At 42.5% G+C, this 22338-nt stretch overlaps 1 protein-coding gene and 1 long non-coding RNA gene across 6 annotated transcripts; one reads left to right on the top strand and one right to left on the bottom strand.

Annotated features, from left to right (window-relative positions):
* Positions 1-745: 745 nt before the first annotated feature.
* SLC25A15 (solute carrier family 25 member 15) lies at positions 746-17112 on the bottom strand. 4 transcript variants are annotated; one of them, XM_071805205.1, is made up of 9 exons: positions 16981-17112; positions 16297-16408; positions 14821-14906; positions 14384-14509; positions 10434-10748; positions 6039-6176; positions 4985-5154; positions 3808-3966; positions 746-3029 (listed from the first exon to the last, which is right to left on the bottom strand). In XM_071805205.1, exons 5-9 carry the CDS (start codon positions 10637-10639, stop codon positions 2896-2898), a joined length of 807 nt encoding a protein of 268 aa, XP_071661306.1. In that variant the 5' UTR covers positions 10640-10748; positions 14384-14509; positions 14821-14906; positions 16297-16408; positions 16981-17112; the 3' UTR covers positions 746-2895. The 4 variants fall into 4 exon arrangements, with proteins under 4 accessions (XP_071661306.1, XP_065718770.2, XP_071661297.1 ...); XM_065862698.2 differs by having other exon boundaries at positions 10434-10692; XM_071805196.1 differs by having other exon boundaries at positions 10434-10692; positions 16993-17079.
* A 177-nt stretch (positions 17113-17289) lies between these two features.
* Positions 17290-22316, top strand: LOC136116398 (uncharacterized). 2 transcript variants are annotated; one of them, XR_011737760.1, is made up of 5 exons: positions 17290-17419; positions 18240-18321; positions 19645-19867; positions 20352-20881; positions 21663-22316. It is a non-coding gene; the product is annotated as an uncharacterized lncRNA (long non-coding RNA). The 2 variants fall into 2 exon arrangements; XR_010653414.2 differs by having other exon boundaries at positions 20352-22316.
* The last annotated feature ends 22 nt before the right edge of the window (positions 22317-22338 follow it).

Here is a 22338-nt window from a genome sequence, read left to right as displayed (position 1 = left end):
TTGGCTTAGCTCTGGCAATTGGATATTGCTGTCCTAGGATGCCCTTTCTTATTGCTTGCAGGGCAAATAAGGCAAACCTTCTTCCTGCTTATGAAGTAAGCCAATCTCTTTGTGTAGTAGCAGCAGAGGCTGTAACAGCAAGTCAGATTTTTTCTTAGCTGAAGCACACAGTTAAGTAAAAACTACTGTGTAAGCAGGAACAAGTAACAAAAATAGCTGTATCAGGGAGATACTGCATCTTGGAGATCTCAGCGCCAGTGTGCAGAAGATGGTAACCACTGGTTCCTAACTGTCCTCCAGCATGGGCCACCTCTGGCTTCAGGGTAGCAGACACTCATCCATTGCATGTGGAATTTAGGGGGCCTGTGCTGGGCTCCTGGCATTCTTCTGGCAGGACACTTACCCTTGTAGTGGGTATCATGGTAATCAACAATCTAGAAACTTGGAACTTGAGTTGAACTCTAATATTAGAACTGAATTTGATACTAACAAAGCACCAGACCAAGGCCTGAAACATGGGTTTTATTTTCCATAGTAGATTATGTAAAACGTGCAGTTGTTTCACAGCATCCTCCTAGAGCTGGCACTTTCCCTTCAGTTTTAAGGCCTTTATACATTCAATGATTACTAAAAGCCTTTTCTTTTATTTCTGGAGGGGGTGGTGATACTGACTTTAACCTCTCTTTGCTCTTCTGCTAGACAAGCTTGCTAAGGGTTGTTTCATAAACAGTAGCCAGGCACTCAGTTAACCAAATCAAACTTTATTCCAGTGAATTCCTATATCAACCTAAAGTTTAGAGCTGAACAACTGATACATGTATACAGCTTCAGCAGCTGTGAATGGCAAAATTACAGCTTTACATAAACTTCAAAAGGTAAACTCTCAAAATGCATGTCTGTTTTGGCCACCAGCTTCTTGCTATAGGTTCAGTTTAAATATCCTGCTTCTCTTGAAGCTTCAACTTTTGTACTAAAAGCTGCAATCATCAGCTTTAAAAAATGAAAGCCAAGACAAATCTAAGAAATAGATTTTTAGTATTCCACTGCTGTGGAGTCAGTCCTCACCTTGTCATAACTACTGGAAACATATACAAATATACTATGTATCTTGGGTAGACATCTTTGAAAAGAAGGGGAAGTCTAATACCTCTTTGAGCCTCACCCTTGTACCCAGATTATTTAAACATTTGGCATAAATTTGTTTTAAAGTACTATGTGCAGTATTACTACCCCTAGTGTACCAGTCAGTTGAGGTAAATTGCTGCACCAGGCACTGCATAGCTGCTTGTTCTCATGGGTGCATGAAAGGGAGGTGAACAGTTCCTGCTGTATATGAAGCCTGAGGGAGGCAAGAAGAGTTTGTGGAACTGTAGCAACCACCTTTCACCTAAAAGGCTGTAACAGTGCAGTGGAGCTGCACTGCAAGAGGCAGCAGACATTGAGATGCTTTTATTTACACTTAAGGCTTTTTCCCATTTCTTGGGGGTCTGAAGTGGAAGCTGTAACATGTGAAATGTGTTCTTGCTGTGACAAGTTGCTAATGGTTATACAGTTCTGATCTTGGTGGGTAAAAGAACTCTAACCTTCAAGGACAGCTTGTCTGTGTCTTTGTCAAGCACAGGTTGTCATGGCACACAACATCCCACTGTACAGCTCCAGGCCTGAGTCCGGGATTTGCCCTGATTTGCCTTCTCCCAGGATAGGCAGTAACTGCTTCTTAGAAGGCAGAGCATACTTGTGTAAAGAACATCCTATTTCAAGAATAAAAGTAGCATCTAGAAGTAGGTGTTATTGCATCATTTTGGATAATACTGACCATGTGATTAATGAAGTGACATGACCAAGCAGGCATGCCCTCCATGGCTGAAGGTGGTATGAACTATCCAGTCATATGAGCTTTTTCCACTCAGCTGAAGAGACACAGCAAGCAGCAGGACTCCAGCCCAAGTAAGTGCATATGACACCACACATACCAGGGGGTGTCAGTTGTCCTTAAGAACTCAGTTCTGGCTTTCTGCTCCTTTTCAGCTTCCTGTCCTTCAAAGACATGGACTTGTTCATGTCAAGGTAACCCAAACAGGAGCCTGCACAGTTATAGTTCTGTGCTCTGAGCCAGCAGCTATTTCCAGCAGTCTGCCTTACATTAAGTGTTTAATTCAGTGGTGCTTACTCTATTCCAGCACTTCTTGGAAGGATTTAGAGTAAAATGCTGCCACCCACTTGTTACAAATGCTGCATGGACACTTTAGATCCAGTATTTATACATTTTTTTTTATCTCAAACACAGGCAAATACCAGCTCTAAGTTGTACAAGGTAGAGGGTGAACCCTTCCTACTTTTGTAAGCCCAGTCATGGGGACAGAGTACTCATAGGACACCAATTGCCATGACCTTGGAAAGTCACAGAGCAGAAGGGTGCTGGAAAAGGACAGGGGTCTAGCTGAGGGGTATGTGTAAGTCAGTCACATTCAGCAACATCAGACAGGACTGGTAATTGAGTCAGACACTTGCCAGCAACAACTGGGAACATTAACCACCGCAGCACAGATTTTAAAAGAGTGCTTTGCTTTAAACAAATCACAGCCTACTGCTGGATGTTACATTAAACCCACAGGTCAATATAACTCTTTAGCACCACTGCAGGTCAGGAAAATACATTTATGATATAAAATGTACCTACTTCAGAATCTGCAAGATGGAAAGAGTTCTGCTGATCCAATTCAAGCAGCATGTACACATCTCTACAAAATCACCTGAATTTAAAAGATTACAAATCCTAAAGTAGAGTTCCTAAAATCAGGTAAATTATTTTACCCTGCTCAGACCATGATGTGATCTATAGGTTTTTGATCATTTATTTAAATGATCATTAAATGAGCTTTTGTTCTCCATATGTTAGAAGTTATCAGAAGTATCTACTTGTTGCATCATAAGTTTCCGGCTGTACTCATAGGCAAGGAACAGTGCTGCATTAGCCAGGAATGCTCGGATCATAGTTGGCTTTAGTCCAGAATACAAGGCAAGTACACCTGGAAATGAAATCAGAGCCAGTTAGCAATTTATTAAAATGCATATCTGTGTCAACCCCTGTGCTTTTGCCTTTGAAGGATGCTGAAGTGCTGCTTCTGCTCAGAGGGGTACACACACACACAGAGCTGAACTCACTGGTGTAGCAGCAAACCACAGGGTCATGGGTGTTGATATAGAAGAAATATAATGAGTTGTAACATGAGTTTAGCCATTTAGAAGCTTGACAGAGTCCTCAGAAGGCTACTTGGGTCACCTGAGGATACAGGTCATGGCAGCTGTGCCCCAAGTCAAGACTCCTGCTGAGTATCTGCCCTAGTAACAGGGCCATGATTGGCATCTGCTGCCATGTACCTTCTCACACCATCTTCTGAAGTGCCTGGTGCCAGCCTTTTCCAGAGATAAGCCACAGAGGTAGATGCCCTAAGTTGCCAGGCTCAACAGAACTGATTTATCAAACAGCCCTCAGCCAGCCACATATTAACTTCTAGAGGTAAAGAAAAATTCTGTACTGAACTTCACTCATTCTTTAAATTTTCATGTATAGGTTTGGTCATGAGTAATGGAGCTCCTTCCTTTATCTGCTTGTAACGCATACTGAGCTTTTGTTAGCTTTGAGTTAATTGTCTCCTGCACCAAGAGGCATGGCAGATGCAGAGGTCTCAATTTCTATATTCCAAGCTTCCCAAACTAGATGAAGCATCTATATTTTCATTTTTTAGAAAGCATTATTGGCTGTCTCCAACACATTATCAGTGGACTAGATTTCTGTGTACTCACCTTCAGTTTTCACAATATCTGCAAATGTTCCCATAAAGCCTGTCTGTTTTCCAGCCATGGAAAGAACCTGAATTCTAGATTTGACACAGTCCACAGGATACACAGCAATCCACAGACAGCTGCCTCCAAAACCTCCACTTAGTAGCAAAGGAATGGGACCTAAAGTTAAGAAATAAGCTTTTACAAAAGCCACAAAATATGCAGCAACAAAAATATCAAAATATTACATCATTTCATCTACAGAGTCAAAGAGAACAGAGAGGAACCTGCTTATGACAAAAGAGCAGTTTTTGCTCCCCCACAAACCTCTAAGTTAATTTTAAGCCACTGGTAAGTTGCAAGTCTAACCAGAAGATCAAAGGTTATAAGGAGTGTCTCTTAGATTATTGGTCATGCTAAAAAGTGTAACCCTGAACTGTTTTGACAGTATTAACTAAATTAACTGCAGTCCTTTCACACTTGTAATCACTTTCCAGTGCTAACTGTGAAATGGTTTAGAGTAACACCACATAGTGTCACCAATCCCTCAGAGATTTATTTGATACAGTGAAGTTACTTTGTGATGAGTCATTTTTCATGATGCAACCTCATTTTGTGTTACACAGATGTTCATAAACATTTTGCAACAAAGACAAGAATGCATGCAGCTGAAATTCTAACTGCCAGAAAGACAAAGTACGACTGTGCAGTCCTTCAACAGGAGACAAGCAATCTTTATTCTGGTACCCCCTCATTTTTTTCATGTCTAATTTTCAATCCCAGCGTTCTCTTACTACCATTGTAATGACAGCTAATGGTCAGCACACATCTCAGCATACACTTGAACATACATTTCAAGAGAATACAGCTAAAGACAGAAAAATGGCTCTAAACAGCCACTGAAATTAAATTATTCAGATCCACATTACACTCTAGAGCCAGATTTTTAAGTAGTTCCATAATATTACTGTTTGCTCACTGTATTCTCCATCTACAATACATCCTGGTCCATTGGAAAGTGGTTACTTCTGTATTTTGTGTATATATAGTAATGAGTTATTGAACTCCATATTATCTATGTGCAGTTTCCTTCATTTTAAATGTATTTTACAGCTGCTGTGCATTATTAGCATATCTCCCTTCTTTATGTCCCCCATGACAGCATGCTAGAATCCACATGGAAAAAGGAGAACCATACCTAATTCTTCCTTTGGTCTCCCAGCGGCAAAAAACGTCCGGCTCAGTTCATATCCTCCAAAGAAGAAGAAATAGCCCGGGACTTCCCGCAACAAAGTGCTTGGCAGACCACGGTAAAATCCAAGGGGACCATCCCTTTGAATAACACCCCTCACTACTGACCAAACTGTACTGATAGAGAGGTTGATCCAGTTAGTGATGCTTGATAGTAAGGAGGTTACAGAACAATAAACAACTGCAGCTATAATTAAGGGTTAGATCCATTGTGTAGTCAAGAGGACTCAAGTAAGAGTTAGAAAAATATCCCACCAGGAGCCCCTCACTGGCACCTGGCTTTACTGGTGTCTCAAGCAAGTTCAGAAGGGCAACAAGGTTGGTGAGGGGTCTGGAGCACAAGTCTGATGAGGAGCGGCTGAGGGAACTGGGGCTGTTTAGCCTGGAGAAAAAGAGGCTGAGGGGAGGGAGATCTGATCGCTGTCTGCAACTACCTGAAAGGAGGTTGTAGCATGGAGGGTGTTGGTCTCTTCTTCCAAGTAGCAAGTGATAGGATGAGAGGAAATGGCCTCAAGTTGCACCACGGAGGTTTAGATTGAATATTAGGAACAACTTATTCCCGGAACGGGTTGTCAGGCATTGGAACAGGCTGCCCAGGGAAGTGCTGGATTCACTATCTCTGGTGGTATTTAAAAGATGTGTAGATGAGGTTCTTAGGGACATGGTTTAGAGATGGATTTGGCAGTGCTAGGTTAATGGTTGGACTTGATGATCTTACACGTCTTTTCCAACAAAAATAATCAAATAATAGAATAATTTTGGTTGGAAGAGACCCTCAAGCTCAAATCCAACCATAACCTAACAGTAGCAGTAAACCATGTCCCTATGACAAAAAATTATTCTGTGATTCTATAATCTCCAGGCTGCAACCCTCCCAGTCGCAACTCATCTCTGGTTAACAGTGCACTACAAGTGTGACTCTGAGCCAACAAAGAATTATTGTAAAAGCAATAAACACACATAAAAGGGTTTCAGGGATACTGGGCAAGGTGCATACTTACTTCTGTCCCTGGACTATCTTTCCTGACAACTGCATTTCATGCATGGCCTGCAGCCGGCACTTCACCAGCTCCGTTGGGCACAGGACAAGGGCAGCAAAGCCAGAGGCAAAAGAACCTGCGGCAGCGTTCTGCAGATCACTGCAAAAGAGAAACTGCAGAAGGTATTTGGGGACTCGCCTTCAGTGCAGTGGAGCCACTGCACCAGCTTCCTCAACATGTACTCCAAATATCAAGAAAAACTGACAGAGAGCTTTGAGGGAAAGAATCTCAAAGAAAAAGGGCAGTTGCTTGAACTAGGGAGATGAAGAACCTTGGTCAATCATCTTCATATACAACTCAAATACATCCTTCTCACACCTGAGAAGATATATCACAACCTTTACCTTTCTTTGCTATACTTTAGTGATTGCAGCAGAATAGACACTATCAAATCTTCCTTTTCTTTGCTTTTATAAAAATTTCTGTAAATTTGTTTTACTGGACAACTTTTGAGTACTAGTTACTTCCTCAAAGAGAATAAGAGTAATAATCACATCATACAGATGGCCAATGTTCTCAAGTTCACCTTACAAGTACTAATACTGGTTTTCAGTAGAAGATGCTAGAAATCTGAAACCAAGGCACAATGGACCACTATGATCTTTCTATGGATGCACTGCCATGAATGCAACCAAGTGAGTCTGAGAGCGCAGACAAACGTAAACCACAGCACTGAACAGGACAGCGCTGTATTCCAGAACTGGGACTTACTTTGTGGTGGTATTACACACATCGCAAAATCTGGCTGCTAAACTGCCAGGGCTCTAAACACTGGTATTCCAGGATTATGCTGCTTTATGATACACTTTAAACAGGCTCCTACAGACACTGTGTGTTGGACAGGACTAAGTGGAGCTTCTCTCCTTTCAGAACCCAGGGAGTCAGCACAGCAGAGACCGATTTCACTGCTGCACAGAAATTCTCTCCATACAAGGGAGGTGTTCGCCCTGTGCCCAGCAGTTTTATACACCTATATCGCAGATTAAAGCTACAACTTTTTCTCTTATGGAAGCATCACAGAATTTAAGTTGTGACATGAAGCAAAACTTTTGACATTCAGATATGGCACTGACAAGAACTCTCAAAGTGGAAGAACTCAGTAGTTGGCTGCAGAGCAGCAACTGAATAATATGCAGTAAATAAATGGCAACATTGGTTGCACAGCCCTCTTGCAGCACACAAAGCTTGGCTTCACAGAGATCTGAGATGCAACCCAATAGAGCTCAAGACAGAGCAAGGCAGAGTTAAAAATACAGTATGTGGCTGTAGTCATTCAGCAATGAGCTAGAGCAAAGCAATAAGGCTACACATTAGGATAAAAAAAATGTGGAAGAGATGCCTTAAAACTATGCACTGAAGGGTGCACAGGATCCGTTCTCCTTCAGGGGAGAAAAACCACAGATGCTACCAGACTTGAAAAGAATTCTGACACATGTACATAAAGGACTAGATTTAGCCACAATTCAGATCTCTTCTACTTTTGCCAGTTGATGTTTAGTTCTACATACAAAAATTCAATTACACACACTGTTTAGGCTTTGGTCTTTAATATAGTGAACCTCAGTGCAGAAGTGATAAGCCTTGAATCCTGTTCAAGTTCCCTCTCAAATCAAAATGCCTAATTCAGTATTTGTTCCAGGTGGGAAAGTGTTGATCACACAGCACAGGAGCAAGAATCTTCTACTCTTACACCACTGCTACTTCTATAAAAGGCATTTATCTTGTTTTTCAAATAAAATAACCTGCTGAAGATGTCTAGTCACGTACTGAGAAAGTCAAACTGAGGTGAACAAGGATAATAGTTCTCTCAGTTTAGACTTTGGCATGGAATAAAATCAGTTTGCTTGGACTAAACGGGCATTTAAAGACAAATGGAATTTAGCACTTTTGTTTCCATTTGGTTGTCTCAGTTTAGACTTTAGCATGGAATGAAATCAGTTTGATTGGACTAAATGGATGTTAAAAGATAAATGGAAGTTAGCATTTCTCTCTCATCAGTAGTATGTATTCCTTTAACTAGAAAAAGTGTTGGTTTTTAACTGTCCTTGTAACTGTTTTGCAAGGCTTCAAACTGACCAAGGTATCCCTAGATCCAGGCAGGCTAGGCAAATTTATTTCCAAGCCATTTAAAAGCATTGCTGGAAAGGTAACTTCAAGCAAACCCAAACTATTATAGCTGGTTTTAAGAAATCTCAAATGCTATAAAATAATGAAAAAGTGACAAGCAATTGCTTAGATACATGCACCTCATAAGATGCCCCCACAATGATCCAGATGAAGGACTGAGAGAGCAGCACCAAGGGAGAAATCTTTCAGCTGAACTTAAACCCTTTAGTGCTTTTTCCTAGCACAGCCATGCAGTCACACTCTTTGCTCTCCAATCAGCAATCAATGCAACCAGCCATCCTGGATCTGAAAAGTACCAGTACCTGACCAAGGAAAGAAGGGCAAGATGTCAGAGGCACTTGCTATTGCTACACATTAACATTACACTTCTATTCTGTATCCTGGTCCAAAGATGTGGAGTAGTACACCTACATATATGGTTGGAAATCTTCCTGTGCTACTTCCCCTATATATACCCTAAACACATTGTCTCAGTCACTTGAAGAGATGATGCTAAGACCTCTGCAAGTCTGTGATCTACCTCCAAGAAGGATCACAAAAGAGGGTTAAGAAGCCAAGCATGCTGTTGGTAGACCTACCGCCTACATTTCAGAGGATACAAAAAACTTAACAGGTGTGTATGCTGAGCAGGCAGAAAATCCCTGATCCAAGAAAGCAATAAAAAAAGTGAAAACAGTTCTGTCTCAGCTGAGAGGTCTCAACTGCCAGAAAACAGTGAAAGAAATTGCAAGTAGAGAGCAATTATATAAGTTTCTTAATCATTTTATATTGCTTCATAGCAGGCCTCAGTCTTAAGACACAGCACATTTTGAAATGTGACAGGAGAACACCTCACATAATACCACTTTTAGATACTTGTCTTGCACTTAGGTAGCTGCCCTTGTCATGTCAGATCTCAAATGCAGACTCAGGGTCTCCTCAGCTACTTCCATTTGGAGACAGAAATGAAAGAGGCAGAACGAAGCTATTAAAAAAAAAAGAGGCTGAATGTGGTTCACTTCGCATTACTCTTTGAATTAATGGAGTTAGGACAGCAGGAGAAGTCTTTTACACACTGTGGGGCAGCAGAAGGATGGAGAAGGTGCAGCTACTCTCAGTGCTGCAAAGAAGACATACCTTGAGAAACATGTAACAGTAAGGCACACTGAGACTGATGGACCACTGACAGCTCCAAAGTGATGCATCTGAAGAAAAGCCATCCTAGCTAGAAAGAGATTATGATCATTATGCCAGTGCATAAGTCCCTGACTTACTGACACCCTTATTCTGCACCACTCTGGGCTCATAAGCTCGCACCCTGAAGCGTTAGAATTACAAGAACTAGGCAACAAGAACAGTTAAAGGAACAGCTCCTGAGGCCTCACTGCCTAGCAGGGCAGGGATCCTTCCACCTAGGACAGGGTTCATGTGGGGAAAAGGGGCATGGAGTAATGGATAGAGGTCTACAAAATGCAAGTGGCACAGACACAGTGTCTAAGGACCAATCGTCTCTTCCAGTTACAGAATTAATGATTATCACCTGCAGAACTCCTTGCCAAGTGTACCGCAGATGCAAGGAACTTAACAGGAATGTAAAGAGAGACTGGACAAGTGCTTCAATGGACATACAAAGTCACTGACTGGATCACACCAGATTCAAGAAATTCTCTGAACAACCCACCCAGCCTGGCAGAGGACTCTGAGTAAATATTAAAACACTTCCTCTCTTTCTCATTCCTTATGCAACCACTTATTGCCAGTACTGTAGATAAAACAGTGCACAAAAACATACCCTTGGTCTAACCACCATCACACTCACGATTTTCAATCTTAAATAAATAGATTTTAAAAGAAAGACAATATTAGAAAAGTGTCCTTTCCCCTCAGTATGCCTACCAGTAAGAGGAACCATCACCTCCCCAGCAAAAATCAGAACAACCTAGAGATTAAGCAAATACTGACTCTCAGGTGTTGCAATGCTCATTCCCTTTGGTAAGATGTTCCAGGTTATAAATAATCCAATTAAGTCGTAATTATCTAAACCAGATAGCTGCAGTGACAAGTACATTGCTCTGTTGTAGTTAAAACACCATATCCTAGCACAAAGGTCTATATTCCAAAAGTTACTACACTGCATACTGGCAGAGTGGGGCCTGGGACATCAGTTGCACCCTGACACCACAGTACTTGCAAGTAACAGTTACATTACTTTTTATTTATTTTAAAATACGAAACATTTCTGTTACTAACCTGAGCCTTGTTTTCCTGTCTACTCCAACAATTCTTCTCACAAGTTGCTGGCAAAATCCATAGCACATGAACAGAACAGAGTTCTCCGCAATGCTGGCTACGAGCGCTGGTGTTGTTCCCTTGTAGAAGCCTCGAAACCCCACTTGCTTATAGATTTTCACAGAACAGTCGACGATTCCTTTGTACATGTCAGGGAAGGTCTGCATCTTCACCTTTACGGTGTCCAAGGGCTGGCCGGCCAGCACACATGCTGTCCCACCTAAGCAAGCAGTGGAAGTTAAGAGGGTGGCTGAAGGTTATTCACGACTGCAATGCCTATACACAAATAGCAGTATTGGGAAAATCACACAGAAAGCAAAGATTAATGAATTATCCACAGGAAAAGACAACCGCACTGATTTTAGCAGACTGGCATCAATTGTCAGTGGTAAATTTAGTTACCTTAACAAAAAAAAATAATGCACAAGAGCAGTAACAGCTTGATTCTCATTAAATATTTCTTTACCTTACTAAAAGCATCTAAATGAATCAGTTCACTTACTTACACAGACAGGTGCTGAATTAAATGTATTGTTCTGCAATCAAGTCACTTGTGTTAATGAGCTCAGCAACATTTTCCCTTGCTCATTAGTGCAGTGGTTCAGAAGCCCTCTGATTTTATGTTCCAACAATAACAAAAACCAGAAAGATTTGTAATCAAGCAAGACAAAGATTCCCCCAGGATAAGAGGAAGACTGCTGAGAGAGTGCTAAAACTGATGATGCATTATAAATTGATCACTAAAGAATCAAGCTCTTTAATCGAAACTCCAGATGATTCTTATTGACATTTATTCCCACATACTGGAAGAAGCGTCCAGCATAAGCTGAAAAAAGGCAAAAGGGCAAAGTTTCTCAACGTGTTATCGTTTTCCAAATGGAACTGCAAGGCTGATACCCTGAGACCTTGTGAGATATTTCCATCAATGTCATCAATAACCCCGTAGCCCACAGTGCAGTGTTCTTCTACAAGATCTAGCACAATTCAGTGGTCTGCAGAAAGAGTTAATGTTACATTTTTCCAGTAAGAAATAACAGTGTACATGGACAGCAATCTATTAGAAGCCAATACCTAACAGGAAGCATATGATAGGTATACCTTATATAGACTTTGGTTTTGCCTTTTTAGCAAGAGAGAAGAACCATCCCAAACCAGAAACTGATCTTTAACCACAATACAGTTCACATGCATATAAAGAGGGCAAGCTAACAAAATGTTTTTTTCAGCTATGAAACTGAAATAGTTATCTGCAAATGCAGATAATGTAAAGAAACTGGATTCACAAATTTGTTTTTAATATTTTTTTTTTCTAAGTGGGAAGAAGAAGAGTAAGCATGTTTGTTTAATCAGGGTTATTTTCAATCTGTTTTAGTCTTTGCAAACACATTTGTGTAACGTTGTTGCTCCTCTGCAAAGAGGTACTTCATGCCTTTAGGAGGTACTCAGGATCTTAGCTTCCATAAAACTTCATTCTCAACCAGATGGATCATTAAAAGCTTCAGAGCAAATCACGCTTCCTTGCATGAAGAGCTTCTTGCTCAAGAGGCAATAATCAAGGAGAGAAGTAGCTGGCTCAGACCAGTAACGCCCATGTAAGCCTCAGATGAAAAGCAGAGCTGGAAACGCTCAGCCAATGCTACTTGCAGGCAAGTCAGGACAAATGCAAGGTTCCTGTGTAAAGGTAGACCTAAAAGATCCACATGTAGTAAAATAATGGCTGTTGGAAGAAGCCCAGAAAAAAACAGGAATGGTCTTGGGAACGCAAAGCTGAAAAATTTGGAGTCAACTGTGAGTAGCTATTCCTAAAAGAGAATGGGCTCTCCTTGCCCTGGCATTGGAGGTGGCACAAGAAGCCAAGTAAACTACAGCAATACACTTTCTAAGCCTCAAGGTAAACACCAAGAGTCACAGCTGATATCTAAAATATTAAAAAAAAAAAAAAAATTCTTCCAGCCAGCCAGCAGAAAAGAGTCTAAAACAACAACAGCAAAACAAACAAGAAAAAGAAGAGTCAACCCTGCTTGAACATTTAGACAAACGTGGTCTTAATACTAACATGACAACAATGAGGGAAAGAGTCCCACTTAAAGAAGTGATTAGAGGTTGCTCAGAACCTAGGCAAAGGACTAAGACCTGCAGGCAGTTAAATTACTTATTTATTCTTGTTCAGAATTAACTTGCCCCCTACTTATCAGCTAGTAAAGACTGTATCTGGAGGGAAAGGTAAAACCAGGTTACACGGTTGCTGGAGAAACTCGCTGTTTGCCTAGTTAAATACTCTTTCTAAAGGGTACAGAGGTGTATATAACACAGAAACAGGCACTACCAATGAATACAGGCAATACCAATGAAGTATGTGGAAAGAACACAGAAAATAAATTCTAGAGGAACAGTAAAACTACCTATTACAACAGAAGTAAAAAAGAAAAAGAGCAAGAATAATGATTTAGGATTACCGAAGTCATGTTAAGAAAGCCCTGAATTCCTCCATCTTATTTGAAGGAAGAGCTATGCCAAAGAAAACAGCATTATTAGTTCTACGATCCTTTAAGCTCTACTGCCAAAAACCAGGCAAACCTCAAGTGCACACCCTGTTAGCCTGAATGAAGGCATGGAACAGTATCACCAGACAATGCCTTTGTAAGCTGATGCTCATTTCCAGCTCCTGCAGTAGCCAAGATGAGATGCCAGGCTTCAACTTGGAAAGTCAGCTTCGTAAACCAGGGTGTGCGACTGCCCTGGGCATTAACAGCAGCATTCCTGGGAAGGAAAGCAATCGCACTTCCCATTTAAACACCTGGGAACACCCACAGAACTGGAAAGAACTGCACAGATATTAAGCAAAATGTGGTGGCAGACCAAATGCTTTCTGAAGGTGCCACACAAGACCCACATTATCTGTCACCTCTTGCTTTCTCCCTGCTGTAAGGTTAACTCCGCTCTGACAAACGACCTCCAATAACTACCTCAAATACACTTAACACCGTTTATACTGTCATATCCAAGCATTAACACAGTCATAAATGGACTGATTGCAACAGCTATTGTATGGGCAAAAAAACCCATTAAATTGTTTTAACTGATTACAATAGTACAACAAATCTTTCATTCCACCGTTTCTGTATGAACATTGACAAATTAACTATTCTATCCCTATGTTTGTCATCTGTTCCAGACATTATGTAAGCTTCCATCAGAAACTAGTACCTCTGTGGCTAAGCCTGCCCTTAACACAAATGCTGCTCCAATATTCCTGCAACAGCTTGTTTTACCCACAGATGAAGCTTAGAAATGTCAAAAAGACTGTTTTTCCCTCAGAGAGTTAGAAATTGATTCATGGTAATGTCAAAGAGACAATGCAACTGTTTTCATGCTTGTGACAGTCATAACTGGTCCAGCAGAGCTTTATAGCACAAGTTAGACTGAAACAGAAGTTAGTGAAGTGCATTCATGATCATCAGACCTACTACTGAGTTTTCCATGTTTTAAAGATTTACACCAGCATGTTGTCTGAGCCAATAACCCTTCAAATAGGCTCTTGCCCATTTCAATTAGAGAGGGCTCCTGTGACAAAAGCAGCACCTCAGCCACACACACAGTTAATTCCAAAACTCTACTGATTCTTAAAACTCACGTAAGTGTGAGAACTAACAGCAAAACTTAAACCTCCTCCTGGAAAATTATTAGTCTGAAATAAGGACTACATCTTTGTTTTTTGGGAGAGGTTTCACCAGGGGTGAGGCACTAGCAGTACAATTACAACATTGGCTGAGGTCAGCTGCTTCACCTCCATATCCTTAAAATGCAGAGGCGAGGCTTTTTATAGCAATGAGAAATTGCTTTTACACTTCGCAAAGGTATTAAAACTGTCCCTCAGAGGTTTTGTGCAATCCAATTCTCTCCAGCATTACCTGCAGCTCCTGCTGTGAGGTCAATAGCAGCCTGAAGAGCAGAGTTGATCCTCATGCTTCACACTTGTTTATCAGTTACTTCAGAGTAAAGTCTTCTATTTCCTGGAGGTGTTGAGTCTTTGTCTCCTGATGGAAAAGAAAGATTAAGCATATACGATTTACAACAATAATCCTGACAGAAAAAAGCAATACACAAATGCTTTCACTTCCACTCTTCCATTTAGCTTGCTCTAAACCATTTAGAGAAAGGAAATGCTTGTCCCCAGGACTGAGATGTAGTATATTTGTATTTTGACCAGCTAGTTTTGTCACATTAGGCAAGTCTGCTGGAGTATCACTGCCTGGCTTTGGATTAGTTGGGCTTTCCAGCTTCTAGTCTCCCTGGATCTCTCAAATTAAAGCAGAGAGTAGCTCCAGGGAGCTATGTTGAGCGTTACCTTTCTGTTGATTACAGAGGCACAGTCTGCAGCAGGTGACTACGCCAGCTGAAAGGAATATTTCCTCCTTTGTCTCAGCTCCCCAGCTATAAAGCAAAATAGAGAATTACTCTCTTCATGGTGACAGCAGCTAAGAAAATTGTATTAATGATGATACAGGCACGTTAGTTATTTCTACATGGTTCTCAGAAGATATGAGTCGAAAAGGAACAAATATGAACACCCAGAATTGCATCTGGCTGTCATGTTCCCAGCACAAGTCCCCCACACATCGGCATATTATAAATACGAATTACATCTCATCCCTCAGGAAGGCAGCTGGAAAGCAAAAACACAAAGCTGACACTTTCAAATAAAACATTCATATGAATTCAGTTTTCAAGTTTGCAGCAAGGTACCTTCACTGGGTAAGCAGTTTAAACAAGCTTACTCATCTGGAGAAAAATCACAGAGCCAATGGCTCCCACTGTTTCAGAACCACAACAGTGAGCTAGACACTTGGTTGGCAGTGCTTTCAAAAAATTTGCATCTGTCTTAAAAAAACCCCACACAAATACACATATGAATCAGCCCCTCGTTGACTTCTAAGCCTGTCTTCAAGGACAGTATTACAGTAAAACAGAACATTTTTCACTCTTCTACCTACTGTTTCTTTTGAGGCCTATTGTCTCCCAATATATATTTTGGAATAACACAAATGGGAAACATAATTTCCAGTAGGCTACATTGAAAGATTAAAAAAACAACCAAACAAAAAAAAAAAAACCAACACACCCTATCCTTTTAACAATTTTTCTCTTACAAGCACAGACACTTGCATTCAAGCAAGGCTTTAAGAAAACCTGTCTCTAAACAGATTTATTGTTCTTAAAGCTTAAAAAAATACCAGTAGGCCAAATACTGACACTAAGTAACTTCATGTGTGCAACCTGTTTAAGATGCATTGCTTGGATCTGAATGTAATGGGTTAAAAAAAAAAAAAAAAAAAAATCACTACTCTTGTAATAAATGGCACTAATACATCCTATTTCCAAATTGTGGTTACGGATTCAAACTGTTTCACTACTGGCAGTGTAGTATGTTAGGTGTTATTTCAAAACAGAGGCTCGAAGACCAAGTCAGGCTTTATTCTCCTGTGTGACTCAATAGTGTTCACAGTGCTTCATAGTTTTGCTTCTCATTTAGAGGAAAAAAAAATAGATCAGCAAGACAGCCTCTGAATGAAGGGAATTACTAGAAAGCAACACAATGTACACTGCTTGCATCATGCTGAGTGCTTATCGACTTGTGCCAGTGCCCAAAGGGAGCACGTGCCAAATCACCCACAGAAAGCTGGACAGCAGAAGGAAAAAGAGATGCCTATAAAAATATCAACATTCTAATAGCCAAGGAAGTTTAGCTTCCTGATCCATAAGCGCACATCACCACTTTCAGAAGACTTAGTCAAAACTACACCGGCATTATATACGTACATACCTTCCCTCCTATTATTTTTCCTATTTGTTGTAACACTAGCAGAGTAAAAACTGCTTGTAACTACAGCACAGCAACAGCTCTGTTGCTTCCAAAGCGACACCAAGTCTTAAACCTGCAAACACAGAGGCATTATTTAGCGCTAGGGGTCCCGCAGAGCCCTCCCACCACCCGCGGTCCCAGAGATCGCTCTCTGCTGATGTGTTCTCCGAACACCAAACAGATAAAACCCAAAGGCTTCTCGCAAGAGGCCGGGCGGGCTGTGACTGCTGCCCAAGGTCGGCACAGGGCGGAACACGGGGCTCAGGGCTCCCGGCTGCCACACGTGTTCAGCGGCCTGACCGCGGGTTCCGCGCCGGGTACAGCCCAAGGGCAGTTCCCCTCAGGAGAGGAAGGCTCGGGCTGCGGTCCCGGTGACCCCCGCTCCCGAAACATGCACGCTGCCTTTGGCGGGGTGGCCGCCGAACCCGCACCGACCCCAGCCCGACGCTTGTTCCGGGCGGCCACACGCAGCCGGGCGCTTGCCGGGGGGCGGCGCAGCGCTGCACCCCGGGCCTGCCCGCCAGGCCCCACAGGCCGCGGAGCAGCCGGGCTCTCGCCCGGGGACTCCTCTGCTCCGCGCTCGACACGACCGGCCCGCTCCGCCCGCCCACGAAAAGGGCAAAGCCGCCCGGCACCACCACTCACCACAGCACCCACCCAAGCGGCCTCGCCGCCCCTGCCCCTATATAGGCGGCCGAGGGAGGCGGCGCGGCCCCCCCGGGGCCCCGGGGAAGACGCGGGCTAGAGAGGCACTCGGGGGGCGGCCGGGCCGCGCCGTGGCCTGCGGTGCCCTCAGCGGCGAGAGGCGGTGCCGGGCAGGCGGGGAACGCCCAGCGGCGGCGGGGCCAGCAACAGGGTTTGGTGTCCCTGGCGGGTACCGGCCAGAGCAGCGCCCCGGTCCCGGTCCCGCTCCCTCTCCGAACCCCTGCGGCCTGGAGGCCTCTGCCCGGCGCTCGGGTGGGTGTGAGGGCAGGAATCGGGCCGCTGCTGCGCGGGCTCAATTTTCCCCCAAAAGCCTGTGATTGGTGGGCTGTGTTTAAGTTAACCGAGCAGGATTTAACTGAATTTATGAATTAGAACCACAGTAAGTTTTGTTCGTTTGTTTGTTTTGGTTGGGTGGGTGTTTTGTTCTTTTTAGAGAATGGTTTGTTCAGGAATTAAGTGCCCTGAAATAACAACAGTTTATGCTCCCAGGGGAACCACAGCAGAACTGCTGGGACAGGCACTCATCCAGCAGCCTCAGTCTCACTAGAGGGATTTTTCCCCTCCTGCTAGTTTGCAGTGTTTGACAAATTTTAAAAGGTCATTTGAGCAATGGAGGGGAAGGAAAATTAACTGTGGCCGTTTTTTTTCCCACTATATGACTGAATAACAGTTATGTAAAACAAAACTAACTATTCTCTTTTTCCCGAAATACCCCATTAAATTTAACATGCGTGTTAGAGGACTAAGCTGTACAGGTTTGGAGCTATCTTAAAAAATAAAGATACTGCAGTCTACAATCTCCTGTCTGAAGTTATAAAGGTATACCTGACATTTTAGATACTGACTAAAATAAAAAGGATTTTCTTCAGCCTCTCTAGTTGTATGGAATGGTGAAAGAATTGTGGAGGAACACATTAAAAAGGTGTTCCTGTTTTGACGTCTGCTAAAACCTCTAGCTTTACTGATGCATAAACAAGAGTGACCTGTAGCACATCAAACTAGACATGGACAGACATTCATAAGCAATTTGCTGTAGATCAACAAGTGACTTCTCCTAAGTCAAGATGTCACTTTTGTGCTCATAGCTTTTTGGGGACAGTGGCATGTAGTGGCTTAAAACACTGTGACGAGGGCTGAGACCACTTTCCTCAGCTGAAACTGCACAAAACTCTTTTTTTTTTTTTTCTCCTTTTGATTAGCAATTAACTGAAGTGCTTGCAATAAGGCTCATCAGAAGCAATGCCCAACTGAAAGCAGCAGGACACTTCAGCCTGTAGAAAGGTAATTGAGCAGTATCTGTAATGTCTATCAGTGATCAGTAATACTTGAGATACTCTGCCAGACCAGACAGTGTTCCAGGGAAGTGCTGTATGCCTGCAATCCCTGTTGAATTGCACATATATTTGCATGGATTGAGACACACAGACCTACATATTTGAGCTTAAATCTCTGGTATTTTCCCCCAAATAAAACCGATTGCTCCTACTTTCAAAGCACAAACCAAGGAAAAAGCATTATAAATAGCAGGAAGTTAAATGTACATTTTTTCCCATAACTTTTAATTATTTGTAGGGTTCAAATATGGCTGATTTTTCTATATGGTTATTTCCTTGAAACATCCCTTTAAATGTTTTGGGGCTGATCTTCGAAACATGGCAATTGTTAAGGAAGAGCAGGCTATAAGTGGTTTTAGAAACAATACATTGAATTGTAAATTATTCAATGTAGAAATAATCGCTAAGTTTGTGATGACCAGTTAGTGGTAGTGAGTTAGTTGTGCATCTCAAATGATCTGAAATACTTAGAGATTACTGTTCAGTCATGAAGAATGTTGACCTGTGTGCTGACTCCTTTTTTAGCAGGACTGCAGCACTGTTAGATGATTCAGTTGGTGAAAAGTATCCAACCCTGAATGTAATGAAGCTTGCAACTAATCAACTAATATGCCGTTAAGCCATGTGCTGCCTGCTGTCACCATGTGCCAGTTGAAACAACATGGCTTGAGTATTTCAGGGTGCTTGTTCATAACCACGTTCCTCAGGCAGACCACCAGGCCTGGTCTGCTGGTGTTGGGACCCTGTACAAAAGATGGAGAGGATGAGAGTACTTGAAATGTTGCCTGGGAGATTTTATAGCTGTGAAATGCAGTACTACAATGAGCATATTGCCATCACATGGCTGTTTCTGCTATCTGCACCCATGTCAACTAAGTCAAACTGTACTTTCTGCCCCTGCACCGTGCTTGTGTGGAGGTTCTAACGGACAATTTGTTTGGGACCTGACTTCAGCCTTCCCCTCAAAGGATTTAGGCAAGACAGAAATGGGACTTGTGCAGAGAGCTTGCCTTGCAAGTGCTTTGTAGGAACATGGAAGAGCTTTCTCAGGCTGAAAGAGTCTGGCTTGGGGTATGGGTGATTTGCTTTGGGACGTGATGGCCCACTGTGTGATAGGAGGGGCACAACCCCCTTGAGCAGAGTGTTTTGGCACTGGAGGGATGGATAACCTCTGGGAGATGAAAAGCTGGGAGGGGTATGCTATGGAAACTTGTCTGATGCAGAAAAGGAAAGGGTTTCTTTGTCACATGCATTCCTTTCCATTTTGCAGGATCCAAGCAGTCCAAGCCTGTCTCCTGGACCCACCATCTTCAGCCAACCACAGGCAAACCATTTACCCCCTGAAAGCCATTTTGCCTTTCTTGGGGAAATCCTCATTTTGCAGGACAATGAACGTCAGTTCTTCACAAGTATCATCCCAGAATAGCAGCCAGAGCTGCATAAACGAGACCATTTAAACGTTGCAGTGGATGTTGTCTGGACTGTTTAGAGAGGTGGGTCAAGCCATACAGTACCAGATGGGGGTTGTACATGGAGGGAAAGATGGCTGTTGCATGTAAGGCCTTAGACAGGTGATGGTGATTTGGGTACTGATGTGCTACTGTCAGAGATAAATGAAAGGACAGTGTTGGCCTTTCCAGAGTAGGTTGCAGTCAGTGAAGTGAAGGTTTGGGGAACAGCTTTGAATCCCATGTTTCACAAGGATGTTTGTCCCTAACCTAAGGCAAAATAGACTCGCCAGAGGTGAGGAGCCTCAGCACTAGATGTTTCAGTCTGCTAGTCTGTTTCTGTTGGACCCAATTCATTGCTAGCATAGAAGGTCCCACTACCTTGGGAACTCCAGAACTTCCTGGACTGTGGCATCTTCCTAGTAAGCGCGGAGATTGAAGGCCTCATTACAAACCTATCTGGAAGCACAGGGATGAGGGGTAGTGCAAGTCTGAGGGCAAAAAAATAAAGCTCATGTTCTTGTTATAGGGATCATTCCAAGAGTGAGAAGAGACCAGCTGCAGTCACCATTATCACTTGGTATTTGCTTACTGTGACTCTAAAAGAATGGAGAACACGTAGGTAAATGGTGCAGCTGGGCAGCACAAGATGTATTGCTCTGTGAAAAGGCAGCTGAAGACCACCAAAGCAATTTGGAGCAGATTTGATGACACAAACACTACTGTGACTACTGATTCCAACCAGAGTGAAAACATCAGAGGTGTTCAGCAGCATTCAAGAACTGAGTTGATGTGGTCTGAGTTACAGCAGAGTAAAACACCCACAGAGACAGGTCTTTGGAGGAACGTTTCTTTGCAGTGTAATAATTGCACTTCCAGGTTCTGTTTTCTGTTCTTTATTTTTCTTAGTTTGCTTAATATTCTTGATAACCAGTTGCTCTGCAGTTATGGTGCACCATGAGCCTTTTCTGCCTGTTTTTTAGCCAGCTGCAAATACTTACCCTTAAAATCTCGTTGAAAAACAGGAACCTAAAAGACCAACGTGCAGAGCTGAAACTGGTATGTTTCTTGGACATTTTTCTAAGACTTCTATCCATTTTCCTAATGACTAATAGTTCAGGCATGCAATGGAGTTATGGAGAGTTAGTTGCTGAATATCAACCAAACTCTGAGGATTGTTCTTGTTACATTGCCTCAGGCAGGACATGATATGACCAGGCAGCAGCTCACAGGGAAGGAGGGCTGTGATGCAGAGGAGTGGATTTTTAGGAATAAAAGTTGTTAGTGAAGTTACCCAGCCTGAAAGATCTGTGTAGGGGACATACGAGGGGGTTGAAAAATGGTAAAAAACGGTCACTTGGAAACTGCAATTGCATGCAACAGGAAAAAAAACCTTGGAGGACAAAAAACACATGGACATGTTAATATTGCCAAAAGTCAGGCAGAGTTTGAGGAAACTGGCCAACAGCAGCAGTTCCAGTTCATTGGACTTTTGTTTTCAGTTCGGTTTCAGACTGATTTGAGCCAGACCCAATATTTTTCTTCCGTTTCTGGTACATCTGAAGTTCCTCTGATTCTTTTCAGCTAGATCAGGGTTCTCTTTAGTATTTGTGCTCACAGCAGGAAGCCATTTTCCCCAGCAACAGCTAAAGGCCGATCCACTGTATGTATCTGTCCCTGGGCTGGACACCCCAATGCCATCATGAGCATATCCTGGAGTAGAGACTGGAAAAGCACGAGATTTCATCCCTTTGGTATTTGTAAGCCCAGTTAGTCTCTAGTTGTGGATAGATTTTGTCCAGAAAAAGATGATTTTCTGCCTTTTCCCTTCCCTTGCCAGTTCATGCTGCTTATATGATACCTCTGAGCTGTGGTTGATGTCCACCACCCAGCTGGAAGGAAAACACAAGCACTCCTTGGGCACCTGAGCTCCCTCTGAAGACCGCATGAAAGTGAGGAGTGAACAGGAGCTGGGTGCCAAAACACCGCTGTGGAACCAGCCATGTGCCAAAAGTGCCATACAGACTGAAACCTGTGGCCAGATGTTTTATATTTAATGTTTTCAGTACCACAAGCTTTACAGAGAGGTGAGAGACCCTTGAATTAGCTGGCTGTAAAGGAATCTACTTTTAAATTTCTTAAAGCAACTTAACACTCTGAAATACAAGATTGTCCGCCCTTTGGAGAGGTGACTGGTCTTCAGAAACCATAGCAGCACCATTCTGGATGCTGCTGCCTGTTTGGTTTGTCCTCGCCTGTACTGCTAACAAGAGTCTAAAAAAAGTCTCTTTTGGGAACTTGAACGTGTTGAATCTATCAAATTTATTTGTTAAATATCAAGAAATACATACTCGGGAAACTGCCATGGGTGAGCCATCATCCTGCTGGGGCAGGATAGGTGTCCCTAACACAGAGGCAATTTAATAAGTATTCAGTGACAGAAATAATGGGAAATATCTGATGAGACACACACACTTAATAAACATCATTATTCTTTCCATCATAAAATCGATGAA

The sequence above is a fragment of the Patagioenas fasciata genome, chromosome 1, assembly GCF_037038585.1.
Source record: "Patagioenas fasciata isolate bPatFas1 chromosome 1, bPatFas1.hap1, whole genome shotgun sequence".
NCBI classification, from domain to species: Eukaryota; Metazoa; Chordata; class Aves; order Columbiformes; family Columbidae; genus Patagioenas; species Patagioenas fasciata.
Note: the sequence above shows the minus strand (reverse complement) of the source record. Positions and strands in the feature narration are given on the sequence as shown.